The sequence below is a fragment of the Larimichthys crocea genome, chromosome III (genome assembly GCF_000972845.2).
Source record: "Larimichthys crocea isolate SSNF chromosome III, L_crocea_2.0, whole genome shotgun sequence".
NCBI classification, from domain to species: domain Eukaryota; kingdom Metazoa; phylum Chordata; class Actinopteri; family Sciaenidae; genus Larimichthys; species Larimichthys crocea.
The window spans coordinates 35,910,652-35,932,787 of record NC_040013.1 but is presented as its reverse complement, the minus strand read 5'-3'; the positions used below and the strand labels follow the sequence as shown (position 1 = coordinate 35,932,787).

The 22,136-nt window shown below is 39.7% G+C and overlaps 2 protein-coding genes across 13 annotated transcripts in view; both read left to right on the top strand.

Moving 5' to 3' along the window:
- The window catches only part of LOC104922999 (rho guanine nucleotide exchange factor 28-like), a 37,470-nt gene extending 28,761 nt beyond the window's left edge, over positions 1-8,709 (top strand). For 5 of the 8 annotated variants that reach the window (XM_019264507.2, XM_027277551.1, XM_027277546.1 and 2 more), the window contains 18 exons: positions 103-233; positions 328-468; positions 1,020-1,270; positions 1,349-1,474; positions 1,573-1,690; positions 1,797-2,051; positions 2,125-2,201; positions 2,283-2,461; positions 2,554-2,651; positions 2,740-2,931; positions 4,044-4,175; positions 4,335-4,468; positions 4,558-4,605; positions 5,019-5,123; positions 5,367-5,531; positions 6,729-6,980; positions 7,106-7,484; positions 7,613-8,709. In XM_019264507.2, the coding sequence (XP_019120052.1) occupies positions 103-233; positions 328-468; positions 1,020-1,270; positions 1,349-1,474; positions 1,573-1,690; positions 1,797-2,051; positions 2,125-2,201; positions 2,283-2,461; positions 2,554-2,651; positions 2,740-2,931; positions 4,044-4,175; positions 4,335-4,468; positions 4,558-4,605; positions 5,019-5,123; positions 5,367-5,531; positions 6,729-6,980; positions 7,106-7,484; positions 7,613-7,803 (2,974 nt within the window). In that variant the 3' untranslated portion in view covers positions 7,804-8,709. The remainder of the gene's footprint in view (positions 1-102; positions 234-327; positions 469-1,019; positions 1,271-1,348; positions 1,475-1,572; positions 1,691-1,796; positions 2,052-2,124; positions 2,202-2,282; positions 2,462-2,553; positions 2,652-2,739; positions 2,932-4,043; positions 4,176-4,334; positions 4,469-4,557; positions 4,606-5,018; positions 5,124-5,366; positions 5,532-6,728; positions 6,981-7,105; positions 7,485-7,612) is intronic. The other 3 variants (XM_027277550.1, XM_027277549.1, XM_027277548.1) reach the window with 3 other exon arrangements.
- Positions 8,710-8,793: 84 nt separating this feature from the next.
- Positions 8,794-20,313, top strand: osmr (oncostatin M receptor). 5 transcript variants are annotated; one of them, XM_027277554.1, is made up of 17 exons: positions 8,796-8,931; positions 9,008-9,165; positions 9,321-9,474; positions 10,628-10,900; positions 11,022-11,151; positions 11,533-11,681; positions 11,827-11,960; positions 12,071-12,212; positions 12,582-12,667; positions 12,812-13,025; positions 13,307-13,495; positions 13,568-13,669; positions 16,537-16,704; positions 16,837-16,989; positions 17,142-17,223; positions 17,301-17,385; positions 17,757-20,313. In XM_027277554.1, exons 1-17 carry the CDS (start codon positions 8,841-8,843, stop codon positions 18,096-18,098), a joined length of 2,652 nt encoding a protein of 883 aa, XP_027133355.1. In that variant the 5' UTR covers positions 8,796-8,840; the 3' UTR covers positions 18,099-20,313. The 5 variants fall into 5 exon arrangements, with proteins under 5 accessions (XP_027133360.1, XP_027133361.1, XP_027133355.1 ...); XM_027277555.1 differs by having other exon boundaries at positions 8,797-8,931; positions 17,145-17,223; XM_027277558.1 differs by having other exon boundaries at positions 8,801-8,931; positions 9,014-9,165.
- The last annotated feature ends 1,823 nt before the right edge of the window (positions 20,314-22,136 follow it).

Here is a 22,136-nt window from a genome sequence, read left to right as displayed (position 1 = left end):
ATTGCTTTAAGGTGGTGCTAACCCTGACTAACAAAAACCTCAGTTCATAGTCATGTCATCCCCCATTCAAACACTCTAAACACTTATTTTGTTTCTGCACAGGCGGCTGAGTGACGCAGCAGGAGGCGACAGTGAGTGCAGTGTGACAGCTTGCACTAACAGTTCATTGTCTGATGAGGGAACTCCAGTCACAGTGACTCCCCCGTCGACAGAGCCGCCAATCACCGCACAAGGTGAGAAAGACAAGCTCAGGTCATAATCTGTCAAACCTACAAACACATAACATAGAGATTGGAGGTAGATTTGATTGTGTTTTTGTCCCTGCAGATGCTGTTGATGCTTCTCTACTGAGTGACCTGTCAGCTGACCTGCTGGGACTGGAGGTGGAGTCGTGGAGTCTGGCGGTCAGTCCGGAGTTTTGCAGGCAACACGACAGGCGCACCATTAAACGACAGGATGTTATTTATGGTGGGACAATTCTTCTTAATGCAGTATTTTATATGAGCCCTTATGCGTATGGTTGGGTCAGACCTCAGTGGGTGCAGCAAAGACACATCACACTTCTACAAAGCTACTAGCTTTTTGGCAGAAGTACAGACTTGAGACTTGGCTTGGAATTGATCTAAATCACTTAAAAAGCTCTGATAATTGGCAACAAATTGGTGTACACCGTGCAAACAGCCAAATTCGAAACCCACAAAACAGATTTATTACACAAATGTCATTTTTTTGGAGGAAATTAGTTACAGACACTAATTCTTTGAACTAAAACATTAGTTTGGCAAAGTAATTAGATTAGATTAGATTAGATTAGATTAGATTAGATTAGATTAGATTATACTTTATTTATCCCACAACGGGAAGATTCACTTGTTACAGCAGCAGAAAGTGTAATATACACTACAAAAGTTGTTTACAGAGGTTTGTTTCAATCAATGCGATTATTTCAGCCATCTGCACCTCCTAAACATGCACATTTATGTCAGTGCCCATAATCCACTCTCACTGCCCCCATGTAGAGCTGATGCAGACAGAGCTGCACCACATTCAAACCCTGACGGTCATGTCGGAGGTGTTCAGGAGAGGCATGCTGGAGGAGCTGCAGCTCGACTGGGACTGTGTGGCCCGGATCTTCCCCTGCTTGGACCTCCTGCTAGTCTTTCACAGAAACCTCTTTGGAGCACTGCAAGAATGCCGACAGGCTGCAATGCAACCTGACAACCCTCGAAATTACCTCATCCGACAGATTGGAGATGTACTGCTTCAGCAGGTTGGTGAAGATGCATTCATAAACTAAAATACACACTGATACTTGTCTAAAGTGAGACTCTCATGGCTTTTTCCTCAGTTCTCAGATGAAAATGCAGAGAAGATGAAGCAGGTATACGGAGAGTTCTGCAGTCATCACACCGAAGCTGTCAATGTCTTCAAAGAGCTGCAGCAACAAAACAAAAAACTCCAAAACTTTGTCAAAGTAAGCTGCTGCAACCAGACCTCTTATGTGTTATAAATAAAGGTTTTACAGTAAAATGTTTCGACTGATGATTTTGGTGTTTACCTCTCTGCTCACAGCAACAGAGCAATAACTCGTTAGTCAGACGGAGAGAGGTGCCAGAATTCATCCTGCTGGTCACTCAGCGCATCACCAAGTATCCAGTGCTGCTGGAGAGGATATTACAGTACACTCAGGGTACGTCAGCTCCAACTAATTTACATTCTTCTTTGTGCTAAATACTACTGCTTTGAAATATGTCGAGGCAAAATGTGACCTCTCTGTTACCTCTTTGTCCCCACAGAGGGGAGTCAGGAACACTCTGACCTGTCAAGTGCCCTGGCTCAGATTCGCGACATCATTGCTACAGTGGACTTGACTGTTAGTAAGTATGAGAAGTGTCAGGAGTTGCAGGAAGTGCTTGCTCGGCTGGAGAACAAGAGCTTCGCCAAGCTAAAGAACGGCAAGGTGTTTCGCAAACAGGACCTGCATAGCAAACACAGGGATCTGCAGCATAAAGGGCTGGTCTACTGGAAGACTGCCACGGGACGTCTAAAAGGTGTGTATTAGTACCACAAGATATTTTGAGTGTAATAGACAACCAATCTATAACTTTATTCTTTTGTTTTCAGATACTTTGGTTCTCCTGCTCACAGACGTTCTGGTTTTCCTACAAGAGAAAGATCAGCGCTTTATATTTGCTGCTGTGGTAAGTCTTGACTGGAGGAATGCTTTAAAATCAGTGACACCTTGTCCATTTTGTTCATGGATTTTATCTGTTTCTTTTTAGGACCAGAAGCCCCCTGTAATCCCTCTGCAGAAGCTAATTGTTAGAGAAGTAGCCAATGAGGAGAGAGGCATGTTCCTTATCTCTGCCTCCTCAGTAGGACCAGAGATGTATGAAGTTCACACAACCAGCAGAGATGAGAGGAATGCATGGATGAAACACATACGGCAAGCTGCAGAGAGGTATGTGTGTGTGTATGAGTGTCAAGTCAACAGTGTTTGCCCAGTTAATGTGTGTATGTGCGCGTTATTTAACATACTCGTCCGGCTGGCAGTTGTCCGGAGGAAGAGGAGGAGGAGGAGCGAAGTCCTGAGACAGAGGAGGCAAGGCGAGCAGCAGAAGTGAGAGCTCAAAAGATCACCAAGTTTCAAGGTAGGAAAACATTTGTAGTTGTGTGCACATTATATCTGTTCATCGGCAACATCAGCAACAAGTCATAATCCTTGTTTGTTTTGTGTAGAGACACTGTTGGATCAGGACCAGCGAATCTGCAAGAGTCTGGAGGAGAAGTTACAGCTTTACGCTGAGCTAACAGAGTTAACACTCCACTCACCAGAACCTGCACCACATCGCCACCTGCTGGTACAATCAGACACAGACAGTGAGACGCCACGACAGGCCTCCTCACTGCTCACAGCTGCACTCAGAGAGGGTAAAGAAAAAAAGCTGCTCAGTTGCTACTAAATGGTGCATTGTGCTTCAGTCATGCATCAGGATGAGAACATGATTAACTGGCCTAATGATGGCTAATAATTATGACTAACCATCATGAATACACTTTCAACTGTGTTTCCAAACTTTAACATACAAAAACGGTGGCATATCTAAAATAGCAGCTTAAATAAAAACTGTATATGGAAAACATTTCATCTAACACTTTTACACAAAGGGCTTCCTCTTTGTATTCGTCTTTAAACTGCATACATCTTTTAAATCCCCTTGTACACAGCCACCGTACAGTAACACTGCTGTTTTTGCTTATTTTGGCTCTTTTCAGGATTCTATTGCTGTGTGCAGGCCATATGTTACTGACATCTCCCTGTTGGTTATACTGATCCTGTAGACATTTTTCACAGTAGACATTTTGACAGGTCATAGCAGAAAAAAAGCACAGCTATTATTATCAATCCATCCATTCATTATCTACAACTGCTTATACTTTACAGGGTCGCTGCAGACAGCAGCGAATCCCAGCTGACATTTGGCTATTATTAGAAACATTGGCTGTATCCCAATTTTAGTCTTGCCATTTACAGAGCTGTGCTTATGTGAATAAATATTGGGACACTTAATCTAATTGATGCAGTCATTAATTTTATTAGATCATATTATTATGTGTTTCCTGTTATGGCAAAGTCAAAATGTCTGCTACAAAAAAAGCTTGTGTCTGGACAACTTGCAAATTTATTACTCTGAGTTTAGATTTAGTTTGAGGACGCAGCTCAGCCTAAACTCAGCCTGAACTCTAATCTGCCAAAATAAGAGAAAACTACTGTATGCCAGGCTTTAATAGATGAAATAATAAGTTAATACAATAATAGATCTACTGCATTGTAACAAATATGTAATAGAACATTTGTTGTGTATTAATACATCAGAATGATATATATAGTGTAAACTATCAATATAAAAAATAATATCTTCAGAAAACAACATGAAAGTGAATTTAGGAAATGTGATATAGTATACTGTTGTTTTCTGTTGTTGTCATGGCAGACTTGTTCACGGAATAATAACAGTGACAGATAATTGTTTCTTCTGCAGCAGAGAACCTGATGGCCATTCTGCAGGCCCGAGACAGCCTTTCTGCACAAAGTCAAACCTCTCCTGTCCGAGGACCAGAGGGCTGCAGCTATAACAGCCACGGCAGCAGTGTCCAGGAGTCTCCCTCTGAGCGTGAGTTACAGATATACGCTGAAAACCCGAATGTCATTTTGTGATGTTTGTCCTTGAGTTAAGTACTACTTGACCAGTGTGGGGGATCCATATCGCTAAATACTGTATGTGCAGGCAGTGACATTTACCTGGGCCTTTCTTCTCTTCTTGCTGCTACAGCAGATTATCTGAGCACGCTCAGTATGAGCTCCACCTCTCTTGGATCAGACAACGAACTGACAGGGCTGGACAGCGTGTTGTGGAGCTCTGCTGTCGAGCTGAGAAGAGGAGACACCAAAGCTACGTTGTTAAAGGTTCAACTACTGTAATTTCCTATGAGTAATGGCTGTTCATAAAATAAAGATGCATTACTGTTCCCCTGTAATAACACAGTTTTCTGTAGGTGGCAGAGAGTGTCCAGAGTCTGACTCAGCTTCTCTATAGTCTGCAGGTGAGAGAAGAAACAAGTTTTAGTATCTGTGACTGAATGCACAAGTGTATATTTACGTAGCATTGAGTATTTTGTAAGTAAATACAAAATGATAATAAATATGACTGAATGGCCTGGATTAGACTTGGTGTCTGATAGACAGTTTGGGGTCCTATAAAATCTATTTTAAAATGTACTAAAGAACAAAACACTTGGGTTGTCATTTAGCTCATTAGAAAATGTGTAATCAATCTGGAAAATCTTCTATTTATAGTCCTTTGAATGTCAGTTTTTAAGTTGGTTTTAATGGCTTATTTATGACTTAAAATAGCTTAGAAAGATACATACTGGTTGATCAAAAACTACCACAGCTCTAAAGTGACAATGGTTATTATACACATGTAGTGACTGGAGTTTGATCCTTGTGTTTTCAGGCTGTCGTAACCCTCCAGGACAGCTGCCATGAAGTCCAGAAACTTCTTCTCCAGGAGGGAGAAAGACCTCAGCTCCGGACCCTCACTTCTCTCCAAAACAGTCTGGTATTAGTCACATAATAATCTTTGCACTGACTGGATGGCACTTTTAATTTCGTTGTACAGGTGACAATGACAATAAAGATATTCTATTCTATTCTATTCTATAATATTCATGTCAAATTAAAAATCTTTACAACATGTGGGCCGATACCAGTGTATCATTGTTTTGATGAAGTTAAACTAGAGTGACCTCTTTTCGAAATAATGAGGCATAATAATATTAAACTGGTCTCTGTTGCTATGCAGGAGCAGGAGAAGCACAGGAGTATTGACAAGAAAAAAGAGGAAGTAGAAAAGAAGGGTTTAGAGAGGAAGAAAGAAGAGGTGGATGAGGTGCAGAAACTTCATGTGAAGCTGAAACAGGAGCAGCAGCGCTGGGACAAAGAGTGTTTGGCCAGAGAGAAACAACAGGTAAGCCTCATGCTGATGTTCTGAGTTGCATGTACTCATTTACATTTGTCTGACGTCTTTTGCTCTTTTTTCCCCCCATGGCAGTTTTAAACCCATGAGACACAAACCATCTGATCAATTTTTTATCTAATTTCCTGAAAATAAAGAGCAAAGACTGTCACATGGTAAATGGACTTGTATAATGTACTTATATAGCGCCTTTCTAGTGTTCCGACCACTCAAAGCGCTTTACAGTACGCATCTCATTCACCCATTCACACACATTCATACACTGATGGCATTGGCTGCCATGCAAGGTGCCAACTGCTCATCAGTTTTAGGAGCTAGGCATTCATACGCATTCACACACCGATGGCACAGCCTTCGGGAGCAATTTGGGGTTCAGTATCTTGCACAAGGACACTTCGACATGCAGATTGGAGGGGATTGAACTGGGGATTAAATCGCTGATCTTTTGATTACTGGATGACCCGCTCTGCCTCCGAGCCACACACATAAGCAGAACCTGTTAACTTTAAGCCCCACTGTTCAGATCATTTTTAAGGTACACAGTACTTCATGTGCAGTAGAGACATTTTGCGGTGAAATGTTGTAACTTCCCTTTTCTTTTTAAGCCAGATGAGAGTTCCTGCCTGTAGCTAATCTGTTTCAACATATAAATTCACACGTGGCTTTTTGTGATCATCTCACAGTGGAGGTGTATCATAACCACTTATAGATTTTACAATACAATACAAAAATTATTTTTGGGTGGATTGATCCTTTAAAGGTCCACAGGGGCCAATAGTATAATCATTTTGTTACCTTAGAATGAGCCTTTATCTACAATTACTGTGGGTGGTCTTCCACAGAGACCACTATGTCAATCGCCATGTTTCTACAGTAGCCCAGAATGGACAAACTAAACACTAGCTCTAGATGGCATCTTTTGTGCATTTGGTGGCCACAGTAGTTTCTCCTTTAAGCCAGAAAGGAGAGAGTGAGGCCAGAGGATTACAATATGCAACTTCACTGCTAGATGCCACTAAATCTGACACAGGGCGAGAGGGTGGCCCTGCTACAAGACAGAATGATTCAAAAAGTTACTTAATGGCACTTTGAAGTCTCAATCACATTAACAGTAACCTAGAAACTCTCTCTTGACCACAGGAAGGGATAATAAGTAGCTCTCTGGTGTTGTTCACAATGTGTTTTTAGAGTGAGCAGGAGAGTGTGCTGGAGCAGCGAGAGCAGCAATGCCTCTTGGAGGCCGAGCGTCTGCGTTGTGAACGCGAGGAGCTGGAGGCCCAGCTGCTGGAGTATCAGCAAAATCTGGACCGACTGAGGGAGGGTCAGAGGAGTGTGGAGAGGGAGAAAGAGAAGATCGAAGCCCAGCAGAGGCTGCTGCAGAGCTGGAGACACAACCGCCAGAGTAGCCTGCCTGTCACGATACCACTGGATGGTTACAAGGTAAGTGAGAGGAAAGGCACAATGGTGAAGGTACACAAATGAAGAAGAGAGAAGGGGAATGGGTGATGTGGAGATGAAAACATCACCTCTGCTTTTTTTCTTTTGCTGTTGTATTAATGTCCCAGGTGTCCAGCCACAGCCGCTCAGGTAGCCTGGATGGTAACTGCTCAGTATACGAGAATGAGGCGGCTTTATTTGCCTCCCTACAGCAGAACCACGTCCACCAGCCTGCCAACAACAACCAGCACCAGTGTCTGTTCTCTGCACCAAGGAAGAACCATGACGCCCCTCTGCACAGTTCCGCCTACACCGCCAACCTTGGCCTCAGTGCCAGCCTCTACAACAGCCTCAACACCCTTCTGAGCCAGGCACACAGCAAACAGCCTCCTGACGGTGTCACATACCCAGACTACAGTAACAACCACGGCTGCCCACGGCCTCCCAATGACTCCATACACCCCTTCAGCAGCAGGGTCACTGCACCGTCACAAAGGACCAACAACAGTAAGTGTGACTGTATTCTTTGTATGTAGTTCTGGACAGCAAAGACATGAAGCCATTTGTCATGTAGTATACTGCACTGTATATGTCCATCATATAGGCTTTAAGCATTACTGTTGTTCTCCTTCCAGCAGACTTTAGCCCACTGTTGGACAGGCAATCCCTGGGTCCCTGGAGGTCAGAGGTCACGGGTCACAGACTTTATAAGGAAGACTACTCCTCGTCTCCCTCTCTTACCCCCCTGCTTCCCCCCCAGGCTTACCTTTCCCTAGAAGGACAGAACGGGGAGGAGGCAGGGGAGGAGAACATTGTTTATCTCTGAGAATCATGAGCGAGAAATGAGTGCTGCAGGCTGCCTGAAATATAACTGGACCGATAATGATATATCTGTTGCTTACATGTGTTTGTGTATGTGTGCCTTTGCACCGATGTAAATGTGATGGATTTAAATTGATTTTCTTTTTTAAAAACTTAATATTCAAACAAAGGAACAGCTGCAGGGAGGAAGTATACACAGACATAGTATATGTGCCTTTATCAGTGTATGTGGCAGCCATTAATCATTCTCTTCCTGCACGATGAAACCATTGTGCCTTTTAGCGAACAAATTATTCGTAAATCAGCGTTTGTACTCCCCGTGTTTTTACTTCAGATTAAATTCTTTTTAGTATCCGTTGCACTTGTTTGATGGCAGAAGTATCTTTGTGCCCCAAATACTGGGACCTCAAGTACAGAAGTATCGATGTTATTTTCCCATGAGCACTTAGAAGAAAATGAAAATATTTCAGGGGCCAATTGAGCCCTTCCCCAAACTATGTATATGAGTGCTTTTATTATTTATCCATGTGATCTTCAATAATATTTATAAGGGATTGTAAGCATCTAAAAACATAGAAATATACTGACATTATTGTATAAATATTAAATATATGTATAGTTTTATGGAAAGGCTACCTATGCACACTATGTTGGAGAAGGAAATTCCTATTATTGTTTTTCTCACTTAAGTGCCAAAAATCTTCTGATACTGTAAGTGATTTCTGTAAAGAATGGATATATGTTTTCTGTTCACATGCTTTTCTGATAATTTATTGTATGTAAATTGCTTCATGCACTGTCGACATTAATGATATTTTGTTTGATATGTGTTCTCTTGTAATCTCTGTAGTCAGAACTGTGATGTGCCATATTAATCTTGTGCTGTACATAAAATTATTGTGGCAAACAACTTTGTTGGTGGTGTGTTTTGACAACGGTTTATTTTTTTTCACACCTCTCAAGAGTTATTACACAATCCAAAAGGCGTTTGCTGCGTGCAGTGAACAATCAGCCCTTCACTTTGGTTTCCCTTTTCTCACAATGATGAGAAGTTTCAGAACATCCATCATTAACCTGCTTGGTTTATATCTAATATTTTCTGAGGTTTACAGTGGATTCTGCTCGGACACTGGTGAGTTTGATTTACTTAAATTCTCTAAGATCACATTTTTTAAAACTCATTAAATATGACAAGTATATACATTGAGTTGCAGTTGGGCAGCCACCAAAGCCAAGCATCAATCTGCAGGCTATCAGAGACAAGCAGCTCCTCTTGGTAAGCTGGCTGGTAAACCACAGTGGCTTAGTGGGCGATATTTATGAGATCCAGATCGGTCGCACTGAAAACCGCGCCATTATTTACAACGTGAGTACAGCTGTCTGGATTTCGTGCTGTTTCGAAACTCTTTATAGCTGCATCCCAGCACTTATAAGTTATTGATGATCACTCTTTAAACTGAATGTATTATAGCAATGTTATTGATAATACTCAAGTTCATATTCCTGTTTTTGTTAATCTAGAGAAATATAAGTTTTATTCCGGTGGATTCAAATGTCTACACATGGACGTGGACCTCTGATCTGCCTCTGGAGTGTGTCGATCACTCAGTCAGGATGCGACATTTCTACAATCCCTCTGTCCCGAGTCCATGGAGCAATTGGATGACCAATAATGGTGAGATGATGCTACACTACTTTAATTCTTACTTGTCAATTTACATGAGTAAAACCGAGCCAAACTTACAGAAACCAGTAGCAGTGTAGTTTTGCGTTATCTCGCAAAGTTTTGCAGCTGAGGCTGCCACTGCCTTGGCGGTGTCCGCAGCAACTGCTGCTGTTATGGGTATTTGTTTTTAGTTTTTATTTCATAAAACAGCTGTCAGTGCTGCATTAATCTGCCACTGTGCCCCGCAGATTTAGATTCAACATTTAGATTTAGATTTAACATTTAGATTTAACATTTAGATTTAGATTTAACATTTAGATTTAACATTTAGATTTAGATACAACATTTAGATACAACATTTCGATTTAGATTTAACATTTAGATTTAACATTTAGATTTAGATTTAACATTTAGATATAACATTTAGATTTAACATTTAGATTTAGATATTTCAAATATCTTTAAGTTGACAAATATTGTTGTAAATGTGTAAAATGGCACCCCGTAAGTGGCAGCTGCCACTGAAATGCTGCTGCCCTGCCACGGCAGCTGCTGCTGTTATGGGCATCTGTTTTTATTTATTTTTTTATTTGCTTTTATTTAATTAATCAATTAAGCAAGTGAGCCAGCCCTTGCTGCAGCGATCATTGAGCAGCTAACACCTAACAGTTAGTAAAAACAGACCGGCAACCAGACCAGGTCTGACGAGATCTTGTGAAATATTGTAAAACTTTGCGAGATAACGCAAACTTTGAGAGATCTAGATAATGCAAAAGTACCCCTACACGTTTTTTTTTTCCTGCATGTCCCTTCCAGGCTTACAGTTTCATGTGTGCACTGTTTCACTGATAAGATCATGACATCAAATAAGCACTAAGTGTTTTTCAAGTATTGCAGTCATTGCAAATGTCTGTTGCAATACACACCATGCTTAAATGCATGTGAGTATGATGATTTAATTTGAGGAGGCAACATAATGTTCTCTCTTTTTGTTTAAATGATACAGTTTTTACAAATGTCCTCTACTGACAGCTAATCTAAATGAGAGTTCAGTGGCACATAAAACTTATTATATTATTATAGATATTTTTAGCAGTAACCCTGCTTGTATACACTACTGGAAAGATCCTCATGATACTGTACTATATTCTTTGACCTGTAGGAACCCAGGCAAATGGTAGGACCGAGATATTCCCTAAACAGCGGATGATGAGAGAGGGCGCCAATGCTATGTTCTGCTGTGTTCCCCCAAAAGGAGTCAGTATTACCAGTGTTACCTTAAACAACAACGAATACCCTCTTATCAGCATTGGAGACAGAGTCAAGGCTATTGCTGTGAACAACTTGACTATCCCAAACGATTTAATTAGACGTCTTACACTCATCTGCAAAGATACAACAGGCAAGAGCAGTTATGTCTGGAACTTCATCAGTTGTAAGTTTGCATTGTCATTGATTTTATATACATCATTTTAATATTTTTTTCCCCAAGAACACATATACATATATATATGTGTGTGTGTGTGTGTGTGTGTGTGTGTGTGTGTGTGCTGTAGTTCCTCCCCAGAAGCCCAGAAACCTCAGCTGTGTGACTTCAGACATGATAACTGTCACTTGCACCTGGTCTGCAGGCAGAAAACGATACCCGCACGATCGCAACAACCAAGCATATATTCTCCACATACAGTAAGAGTGCACATTAACCAAACATTTAAAATGTTGGCATAGATGGAAGTGTTTATGTAAATACTGATCCTTTATGTACAGCTCCGTCTTTTATACTTTCATGTGTTCATTTTCTCATGTAACATGTTCGAGCTCAGTTTGGTATCCCTAGTAAGACACATTTCTGTTTCAATCTGTTCGTAATTAGCTCCTCAGCCTCACTGTCACAGGCTTATTGTGCATTATGTTAAATTAATTTGCAGCTGCTTCCATGTACTTCAAACTAGACTCTACTCAGCTTGACAACACTCTAAGTAAAGCGGGTTACAGGGCAGAAAAGCTTGTTTGTTCTTTCCAAACAGACTATTACTGGATGTCCCTTCTTTGTTCTCTAAAATACAGAAACTCAGTCCAGGCTCCCATCAGCTGTGACCAGTTGTTATGTACTTTCCCCGCCGTCCCACAGTTGGAAGAATACAACATCAGCCTGGTGGTGAAGGACCAGCTGGGAGAGGAGACAGCTTGCTATAGCTTCAACATCTCTGACCGGGGTCAGAGTTCACACATTATTGTTGCTATAGCACTGTGTCTCTAAAGACTCAAGCAGCATGAAAATGAATTTAACATTCCCTTAATGAGTCTCTGATAATACTGTGTTTGTCAAATATGTGGATTTCACGTGTGTGTTGCCTTTAGTGTTTCCTGTTGTGGAATTGGACAGACTGAGCCCTGGCGTGACAGATGTCACTGTGTTTTGGATCATAAAGGGGAACTTGACTCAACTGAACCTCCTCTGTCAGGTTGCTACAGACCCCGGCAGCTCTGCAGAGGTGACTTCAGTCCTGTTTAAGTACATCAGTCATGCTGCAGAATTGAAAGTTGGACATTTTATTTATTTATTTGTTTGTTTGTTTACCTTCCATCTGTGTGTTTGTAACAGCTGAGTTGCAATAGTGTGAGTGGGCTCTGCAAAACTAAACTGGAACATCTGCTTCCCAACACTTACTACTCTATCAGGGTGCGCTGCTCTGTCAATGGCAAGCTCTGGGGAGAATGGACTCAGCCCAAATCCTTTGCAACTGGTAAGTATTACCAAGATAGTATGGTGTATGCAGGGTGTGTTTTAAGTCTGTTTCCAGGGCAAGACTACATTAGATTACTCTTCAACATTCATAAACTCAGAACATCATGGTTGCATAATATAAACTTTGACTACACAACCACCAAAAGGTTTCCTCTCACAAGTCCTTTTCTTTATATATACTTTATTTTAAGCAGATAAAGAAGAGTTCAGCCAACATATGCAGTAAAACTTCTACATAAAGTCCTGCACATCACAAAGTTGGTTCAAGGCCAAGATAGTTTTACCACAATATACAATACAAACATATACTGATGCTGATATAGCATTATGTGGCTTTAAACAAATAATCTTCATGTGCTTTTCTCAGATGTGTTGGTGACTTTGGATATATGGAGGAGAATAAACCAGCTCTCTGACCTGAACAGCCGCCAAGTTACTCTATTGTGGACACCAGTAAGACTGTTTTCCTCCAATTGTTTTACTTTGGCAAAAATATTGTTGTGATAGCACACAAACTTTTTGTTTGATTTAGTTAAGGGAATATATGCAACTACTGCATGAGCTTTTCCCAACTTTTATGACTACCTTCCTTCTTAGTATGCTCCTGGCTCAGCAACAATGGTGAACATTCAAGGCTACATAGTTCAGTGGTGGCGTGAAGACCAAAACTGGACATCGAAGAATGTCACAAGACAAACCCAGGCAAATATCTTTATTGGTCCAGGACAGTATAACGTCACTGTCCAGGCTGTTCTCCACACTGGTCTCTCTATCCCTGCTCACATCACCATCCCACAGAGGGACGATGGAGGTGAGCAAAATGTGTAGAATCAGCTAAGTGACAACACCCCTAAAGTATAATACTAACTTTCCTGAAAATGTCACATCTTCCAACAACAGTTTTGCTATGTGTGTCTATCTTGCTCTCAGCTGGATGTCTCAAAAATCATAAGCAGACATTTGCAAAATGTAGTGGATGATTAGATGGATGGATTTCTGTTCTAATGATCATCTGATTTTTTTGTTCATATGTATGTTCTTTTTGTTTTTCTGGTTGCAACACCACAGTCTGAAATGTCTGTCTCTGTCCAGAAAACCTCCCAGTAGAGAAGCGGTTCAGCAGTAACACTACTGCTACTGGTTTTAGTCTGTCCTGGGATAAGCAGGATACTGCCACCTGTGGCTATATTGTGGAGTGGTGCGTTCTGGGAAATGTAGAGCCTTGTACTCTGCGATGGATTAAGGTGCCAGAGGGAAACAACACATTGTTCCTACATGCTAGTAAGTTTTTCCTTTAGTAGTCACCATATGTGCATCCTTACAGTTTTTCTTATTTTGGCTTTCATTTTGCAGGAGATTTCAAAGAAGGTTGCAGGTATACATTTAATATATATGGATGCACAGAAAATGGATACAAACTGCTGGAGACACAGACTGGATACTCACAAGAGCTCAGTAAGTTATATTACTGATTAATGAGTTGTATTGGAAATATGTACAGTATGTCTCTTTCTATGTTGCAGATTGATTAAAACATGAAATAACATATATGGAATTATGGGGTAATATATTATAGATTATTCAAAGCAGCCAGTGGTTGTAGTCAATGCAAGTAGTTGCTTTGATGACAGCTTTACACACTCTTGATATTCTCTTGATCAGCTTCATGAGGTGGTCCAACATGAAGGGGTTCCCATATATGCTGAGACATTGTTGGCTGCTTTTCCTTCATTCTGTGGTACAATTAATCCCAAACCATCTCAGCTGGGTTTAGGTCAAGTGATTGAGAAAGCCAATCACCTGATGCAACACCTTCTTGAAATACATAGCCCTTACATAGCCTGGAGGTGTGTTTTGGGTTGTTGCCCTGTCCAAATATGATGGCATGTTGCTGCAGAATGCACTGGTTAATAATGGCTTCAATTTTTAATAAATTGCCAACAGTGTCACCAGTAAAGTACCTCCACATCATTGCACTTGAAGTATGGGGGAGGCTCCATGTTTCACGGTGGGAACCACACATGCAGATACCATCCGCTCACTTTCTCTGTGTTTTACAAGACACGGTTAGAATGAAAACTCTCAGATTCGTACTTGTCAGATCAAAGTACAGATTTCCACTGGTCTAATGTCCATTAATTGTGTTTCTTGGCCCAAGCAATTCTCTTTCTTCTTCCTCACTAGTAGTTTCTTTGCCATTAAGTTCTGATTCATTCTCCTCTGAGCAGAGATGTATGAAGTACTGGAGTAAAGTAGTGTAGTAGAAGTACAAGTGCTATATCAAAAAACTGACTTGAGTAGAAGCTGAAGTGTTCTTTAAACACCATACTTAAGTAAAAGTACAAAAGTATTCAAAATGTTTTGTACTTAAGTATTGCAAGTAGAAGTATGTTAAAAAAGTACTGAAAGTAAAAGTACAAATAAAAGTAAAAGTAGAAGTACTGTTGTTTATATAATTTCAAATATTTATTAAGGCACAGCTTCTAATGTTACAGTGTTACAATGTTCATGGTAGAGTTCTGTGATTTCCCATGGTCTGTGAATGCGTGAATGCTGAATGAATACGTCTCGTCATTCATCAAGCGTCTTGCTGGACGCTACAATAGTAACGAGTAACGATTCAGCACATGAAAAATGTATCGGAGTAAAAGTATTAAATCCATCAAAAATATGTAGTGCAGTAAAAGTAGAAGTTGGGGAAAAAAATAATACTCCAAAAAAGTACAGATACTGCATTTTAGTACTTAAGTACAGTACTTAAGTAGTTCCACTTCGTTACTATACATCTCTGCCTCTGAGCAGTTGATGTTGAGATGTGTCTGCTTCTTGAACTCTGAAGCATTTATGTGAGCTCTAATCTGAGATCCTGTTAATTAGTTCCGTATGTGTTATTTCATAGTTTGGATGTCTTATGTAATAATTTACAATGTAGAAAGTAGCAAAAATATAGAAAAAAAGGTCCAACAGTACTGTACATTTGACAACTCCTCATGAGGTTGATTAGGTGGTTGCCGGTCTCAAATGCCTAAGGCACATCATAGATGGGTTTAAAATATGTCAACTGAACAGGCAGGCCAGTGAGACACACTGCAGGAGAGATAATATCTTGGTTAAAAATTAAACTTTTAATGAGGCGTGGAACGGTAAAGTTTTGACACAGGATGTCTTGATCAGTGAGGACATCCTCAATATGTTATCTTTATGCAATACACCATCTTTCCTGTTTGTCAGATATAGAGAGCAATACAAACTACTGTATATCCATTCACTGATGTCTGTGAGCAGAACAGCAGATTTAATGTTCAGCAGAAACATGACAACAAGGGTGAGAGAAAAGAGGAATTGGATTGTGTAGATGAGATTTAAAAAACACTGGAAGCTTATAAAGGGACCTTATGTGAATCAAAAGTCATAAAGAGTAAACAAAAACAAACATAAAGTAAACAACATAAATCAAGCAAAAACAAAAACAGATAAAATGTAGTGAGAGTATGTCTGGTTTATGTGTGAGTGCATGTATTAATTTATTATTAAGTTAAAAGTTGTTTAAAGAGAGGCTCTGTGTTAAGTGGTTAAAGGTCCAGTGTGTAATTTTTAATTTATAAAAATGTATTTGTAGAAATTAATTTCAATCACCTGAAATTACGAATCGCTGAGTTTTCGTTTACTTACATAAGCCCTTTATATCTACATTGAGAGTCCTCTTCCATGGAGTCTGCCATTTTGAACCGCCGTTTTTCTACAGTAGCCCAGAACTAACAAACCAAACTCTGATCTAGATATGACATTTTGCTTTTTATGTGACTTTGTCTGCCCTTGCTTTGAAGGAGAGAGTGAGACGTGGGAGAGTGTTCATTTTGTTGCAATCTGTCACCACTAGGTGCCACTAAATCCTACACACTGGACCTTTAATGTGTAAAATATAAAGCTCACGAAGATGACTGGGATAAATAGCTGCTAAATATTGCAATATATGAGGTTGAGCTATAATAAAGAGTTAATAAACACTTCTGATGAACCAGACTTGTGCCAATGATGCCAAAATATGTGGACATTTTATTGCAAACAAACCAAATATGAGGAAACCTGGGTGATGTAAAAGAAATATAATCTGATGTAAATGTAAATCATAACAATGTATTTCTTTGACACTGAGATACAATTTAACCACTGTTTAAATCACAAACCCCGTTTCTGACGTTAGCACAAAAATGTGGGCATCAGATAAAAAGGTCCCTGTAGGTTCACATCAGTTGGGGAAGTTGTGTTTTGTTTGAATTTACTCTAACTCTGTCTTCCAAAAAAACACCTCCTTTTCTCAGAATCTGTACTGTCCCCGAGTCTGGTTGAGCCTGTTCAGTGTACTTCCTCATCAGTGACACTGGAATGGCATTACAATGAGGATGACCCGTCTCATCCAGCATTCATTACTGGTTACCTGGTTATAGTGCAGGAAGAGGAATCTGATATTCTGCCAGATCACACGACAAGTGAGATCTCATTCTATTTTTAAGACAAAGTATGATAAGAATTTATTTGGTTATTAGAAACAACCAAATGCTGGTTTGACTCACTCTTACATTATGAAGAAACAAAGCATTTATAATCTTGTGTACATCCAGATCTGTTCAATGTGCTGGTGGAAGACCCTCGGAGCAAGTCTGTGACCATAGAGGGTCTGCAGCCAAACCAAGAGTATTCTTTCTTTGTGAGCGCTCTAACTAAAGAGGGGCCTGGGCAAACAGCCAGTATCACCATGAGGACCAGAACTAACTGTGAGCTCCATGATATTCCATGCAATCATAATGGTAGTCAGCAATGTCAATTGTTTTTTAATTGTTTATCTCTTGAAATTCTATAATTCCAGGACACAGGCTTGAATTTTACTAGCTGATTATCTAAACAGCTCATCTTCTGTTTCTTCCGGTAGACTCTGCTCATTTGGCCAAGATACTGACTCCCATCTTACTGCTGTGCTGTTCTGTTCCCCTGTGGCATCAAAGAAAATTGTAAGTAACTTCTTCTTCTTGTATTAAATATTTATTCCTGCAGAAGACCACCTGACTTTATTTTCTGTCTCCTCCAGGCTTAAGAGTGGGCTGACAGGTTTTTTTTATTATCCTACTGGCATGAATATCAAAACTTTGGAGTTAGACGACTTCCTATATGAGGTAAAAAACTACTATGTGGCTACTAGGTAGCTAATATTTACCACATCACTTTGGGTGAGGCCATCTCAGCAAGTGTTGCATTGCAGTTGACATTCTGTGTGTTTTCTCGTGGATGCTGTTTTGCAGATGAACCTTTTCGATATCCCCACATTTGTCGTCTTAAAACCAAGACAAAGCTGAATAAAAATGCTGTTTCAAATCTGACTCAAGAAAACACAACACAAATTCAGCAAAATAAAACACAGGATCCCCCTTGTGGCAAACCACATTATCAGACAAGATCTATTTGTGTCTAGATGTGGACTTTCCTATTATCTCAGTTACTTGAATCTAGTTTACATTGTTATTATTCCTCCTGTGTGTTTGTACAGACCAGTGTGTGGCTGCAGTCTCAGGAGGTGAAGGAGTGCAGCACCTGTGACATTGAGTGTCTGAATACCAGACCTTTGAATGAAACAACATTGACTGATCCTGAACCTTTGGACACACTGCCTGGTTCCCAGCCCTCTCCTTTGGTCTTGTCACTGGCCTGTGTGTCGTTTCAAGAAGACTACTGTGTACAGTCAGTTGAGGATAAACCAGCCTTTCAACAAATCGCATACGTCACCAACAAGACTTATTTTGAAGCCATGGAGGACTTGTGCGAGACACAAGAAGTCACGCTCAGTGAGATCAATGAGCCTTCTGAGAGTCTGCAGGAATCTAAATTCTAATATACTATATGCATGTGATTTGTGATTTTCAAAAAGGAAGCTTGCAGAGTTTCTGATACTGTGTATAGAGCAGGTAAACTAAAGAGTATTTCATCTCAGTAATATCTGACAGTATTTCAAACTCCTTAGAAAACTGTAAAAAATAATAATCTGGCCCTCTGTAAAGAACTCTGTAAACTGTAAACTTATGTTATGTTATCTGCATGTTGCAACTGCTAGTGCTGATAAGGCTACCAAACGTTTAAAAAATAAAATTCTGGGGTCTTCTTGGTAGAGCAGCTGCCCCATGTGCAGGGGCTCAGTCCTTGCTGCGGCGGCCCGGGGTTTGAGTCGGACCTGTGGCCCTTTGCTATGTGTCATTCCTCATCTCTCTCCCTGCATTCCTGTCACTCTTCAGCTGCATCTGTACAATGAAGCTTAAAAAAGGCCCAAAAAATATCTTCAAAGATTTAAAAAAAAAAATGCTTTTATTACTTGTATGATATTATGAAGAAGTATTTCTGAACATCATAAACTACTGTTTAAAGAAGATGTGATCTCTATTTTTGGTAAACTTGAAGCAGTGACAAAAGAGTAAGAAACATGTTTTTACTGTTAAGCGGATGATTTAAATATTGAAATCTAGATTTTTTAGAACTAATAATGTCATTTCAAATGAAGTGAATTTATCTGGTGTGCTACTGCAGAAATCAGATTTTGACAGGCAACAGCACCAAATTTTGTCCATGTATTTACTCATTTCATTTAGAATATCATTTATAACCGATCATTGATTTTAAACAAATTGTGTCTTATATAAGTATAAAAAATGTATTTCTTTGACACTGAGATACAATTTAACCACCAAATAAGTAAAAAAAAGAAAAAGAAAAAGAAAGAAAAAAGGAAAGAAATAACAGCCGTTTCTGACATCAGCACAAAAATGTGGGCATCAGATAAAAAGGTCCTTGAAGGTTCACATCAGTTGGGGAAGTTGTGTTTTGTTTGAATTTACTCTAACTCTGTCTTCCACAAAACCACCTCCTTTTCTTCTAATCTGTACTGTCCCGAGTCTGGTTGACCCTGTTCGGTGTTCGGTGTACGTCCTCATCAGTGACACTGGAATGACATTACAATGAGGATGACCCGTCTCATCCAGCATTCATTACTGGTTACCTGGTTATAGTGCAAGAAGAGGAATCTGATATGCAGCCAGATTTGTTTGTTTAACTATTTTGACAGGTGACAGCACCAAATTTTCATCTTATTTAGAATATCATTTATAACCGATCATTGATCTTAAACAAATTGTGTCTTATTTAAGTATAAAAAGTTCATAATATTACATTTAGGCTACAGCACATCTTCAGTGTTTTAATCACAATTTCCACACCATATGTGATATTATCTTTTGCCAAATGCAGCTCCCATCCACTTTTTCTGTTCAAGCAAAACTACCCGCATAGCTGCTTAGATGTTGATTGCACAGGTCACTTGATTTGTACTTTATCAGTTTTGAATCAGCTCTTGAGAATTCAGCTGAATTTCCTTCAACACTCTTCCCAGTTACCGTAACACATATTCGCTGCTCAATACTTGGTTCAGTTAACTCCACTCTGTGTATTTTATAAGTTGCAGAACTGGTTTTGAAACAACAAAGTGCCAGACCTCTGATGTGACAAAGCCAGCTAGTTAAATAGCATGTAACTTATTAAGCAGGGTAGCTCAGTAGCTACTGGTCTGCATCCACAAACATGTTTGGCACATAAAAGACTGGTTTGACAGTTTTTAAGTCATATTGACAGCATAGATTCTGGGATTGAGCAAGTTGTATGACTGTGACCTGATATTATTGATGCATGTGATACACACAAATAAGAAAAAAATAAGAATAAAATTCGGTGAGTGAGTCGCAGTTTGGTTATCATTTATTTTTATTCATGTTCCACAAAAAAAAAAAAAAAAAAAAAAAAAAAGAATCACATCTTTAATTACAAAGGGTCAAATGTCATACAGTAGTTACAACATCCTGAGTAAAGTGAATAAGTCATGTGGATTTTACAAACAAAGGATAAATATAAAAACAAAATAAAAATTACCTTTCTAGATTTCCACACCAAAATGTTGAATGATGACTCGAGAATGTTGAGCTGTGATTGGCTATTTGTCCTGAACATCCTAGCAGCTTTTTTCCCCAAAAAATCTTTAAGGAAGAAAAACACATTAAAATGGATGTTGCATTGCAAAAATATTAAGAAATACTATGCCAGAATAAAGGACATGTCTAAAGGGTGACTTTCCATTTGGTGCCAGTATAAAACATGCTAAAATCACCAAAAATCTCCCTCTCAGTCACACATACAAGTATACACAGCTTATTGGTCATTGGAGCGAGTTGTGGCCTCGTCCCTCAGTAGTGCAGAGTTCACAGGGGGGGAAAAAAACTAAAACAGCAGCACAATATGACCTGCCAAATAATGTTTGTTTCACATCAACATGGAGCTTTGAGCCAACACGAGCCACCAGCACACAGTAAAACTGGTGACGCATCCACGCAGTTGAGTCAGTTTCTTTAGAAGGATTAATGGAAAGATCTTGATCTGTGTCGTATTCTCGGGTGTTCTCTTTGTGACTGGGAGCAAAGTCTGCTCTCAGATTTTAGTCCGCACCATTAAGATCCAAAATGACTTGCTGAACAGAAGCCAGTCTTCACACAGAATTCCTCTGTTGTACTCTTACCCTCACCTTGCTGTGCTTTCTGAAAGACAACATAAAAGTGTGTTTACATGACAACCGCAATAAAAACAGCAACACAATTTAATATGAAGTGGAAAAAATGCCGATCATGTGAGGTGATTTGTCTTTCTCTGATGAGCGGGGGAAACAAAGTTCAGACATGTGACACTAAAAGGCAGGTGAACACATGGCAGTTTGCAAGATCGCTGTGTCAACAAAATCCAATTGTAGCTCCAGCAAAATCAAGTTAGGGCTTGTGTCTGATCTTTACCGTTGTGGTGGTGACACCATGCACTTCCAGAGGACAGCGTAGAGAGCAAGCAAAAAGGCAATGAACACTGTGGCTGCAATTGCACCTAAAAGCATACAAACATATATTAAATTGCATGTTAAAAACAAACCTATACATACAGTGAATCATGGTACACTTATTGCATGCATGTATCCTCATGTATTAGCATGACAGTGTATGCTCATATGCATATTCACACTGATTTTACTATCCAGTTCTACAGTTGAAGTATCCGTTGAGTGCTTTGGGAATTTCTCCATTCCTATCATAGGCTGGCATGAATGTCTGCAGACTACTATCCTGCATTCATAATACTGCTGAGACCAGAGGAATTTCACTGCCCTTTCCAAATGTCTAGTCAGGTTCTGATGAACTGACACTGAAAGGCAAAACTTTATCCTGACTAGTGATGAATTGTGCTTCAAAACACGCATCAAGATTGCATAAAATGTTTTAACTTTTTAAAAAGGTAGAACATTCACTTTCATCTTCAACCCTCAGAAATGTTCGCTCACATCTGGTTTCTTTCACAGTAAAACACTGTCTATACATATTAATAGGGCCACATGGTAGTCTATACCTTTCTAATGCAAAGAGAGGCAGGGAAACACAAGGGGTCACTAAAGTGCAAAAGTTATCTAGTACAAGGTTCATACAATAAGCAGGAAGCAGAACAGGGAAGTAACCAAAAACACTGCAGATACATATCGCCACAGAGACATAAGTATGAGTTATGAAAGTGTTATATTTTTCGGATTTGTGTGACAATAAAATAACAGTAACATAAAAGGAGCATTTTTGGTTTCTGGAGCAGCCAATAAAAATAACCACAAGCAATTTGATTAAAATGACAAGAAGCCCATTTCTGTGCAGTCATACTCCAAAAAAACAAAAAACTGCCAAATAAAATGTTTCTGTTTTTAAAGTTTTGCTTAGCTGTTAAACTTATTTCCTTTTTTTTTTTTCCTTCTCTTTGTGGTTCTTGGCTCCATGAGTCAAACAGGCAGCCGTTGGTAGCTTGGGGTGCTACA

What these genes read in the sequence shown, in the direction of transcription:
- osmr (XM_027277554.1), top strand. Translation starts at nt 8,841, where the DNA reads ATGATGAGAAGTTTCAGAACATCCATCATTAACCTGCTTGGTTTATAT. An exon ending in ACCGCGCCATTATTTACAAC is followed by an intron (nt 9,166 to 9,320) that starts GTGAGTACAGCT and finishes TTGTTAATCTAG; the next exon opens with AGAAATATAAGTTTTATTCC. An exon ending in TAGACGACTTCCTATATGAG is followed by an intron (nt 17,386 to 17,756) that starts GTAAAAAACTAC and finishes GTGTTTGTACAG; the next exon opens with ACCAGTGTGTGGCTGCAGTC.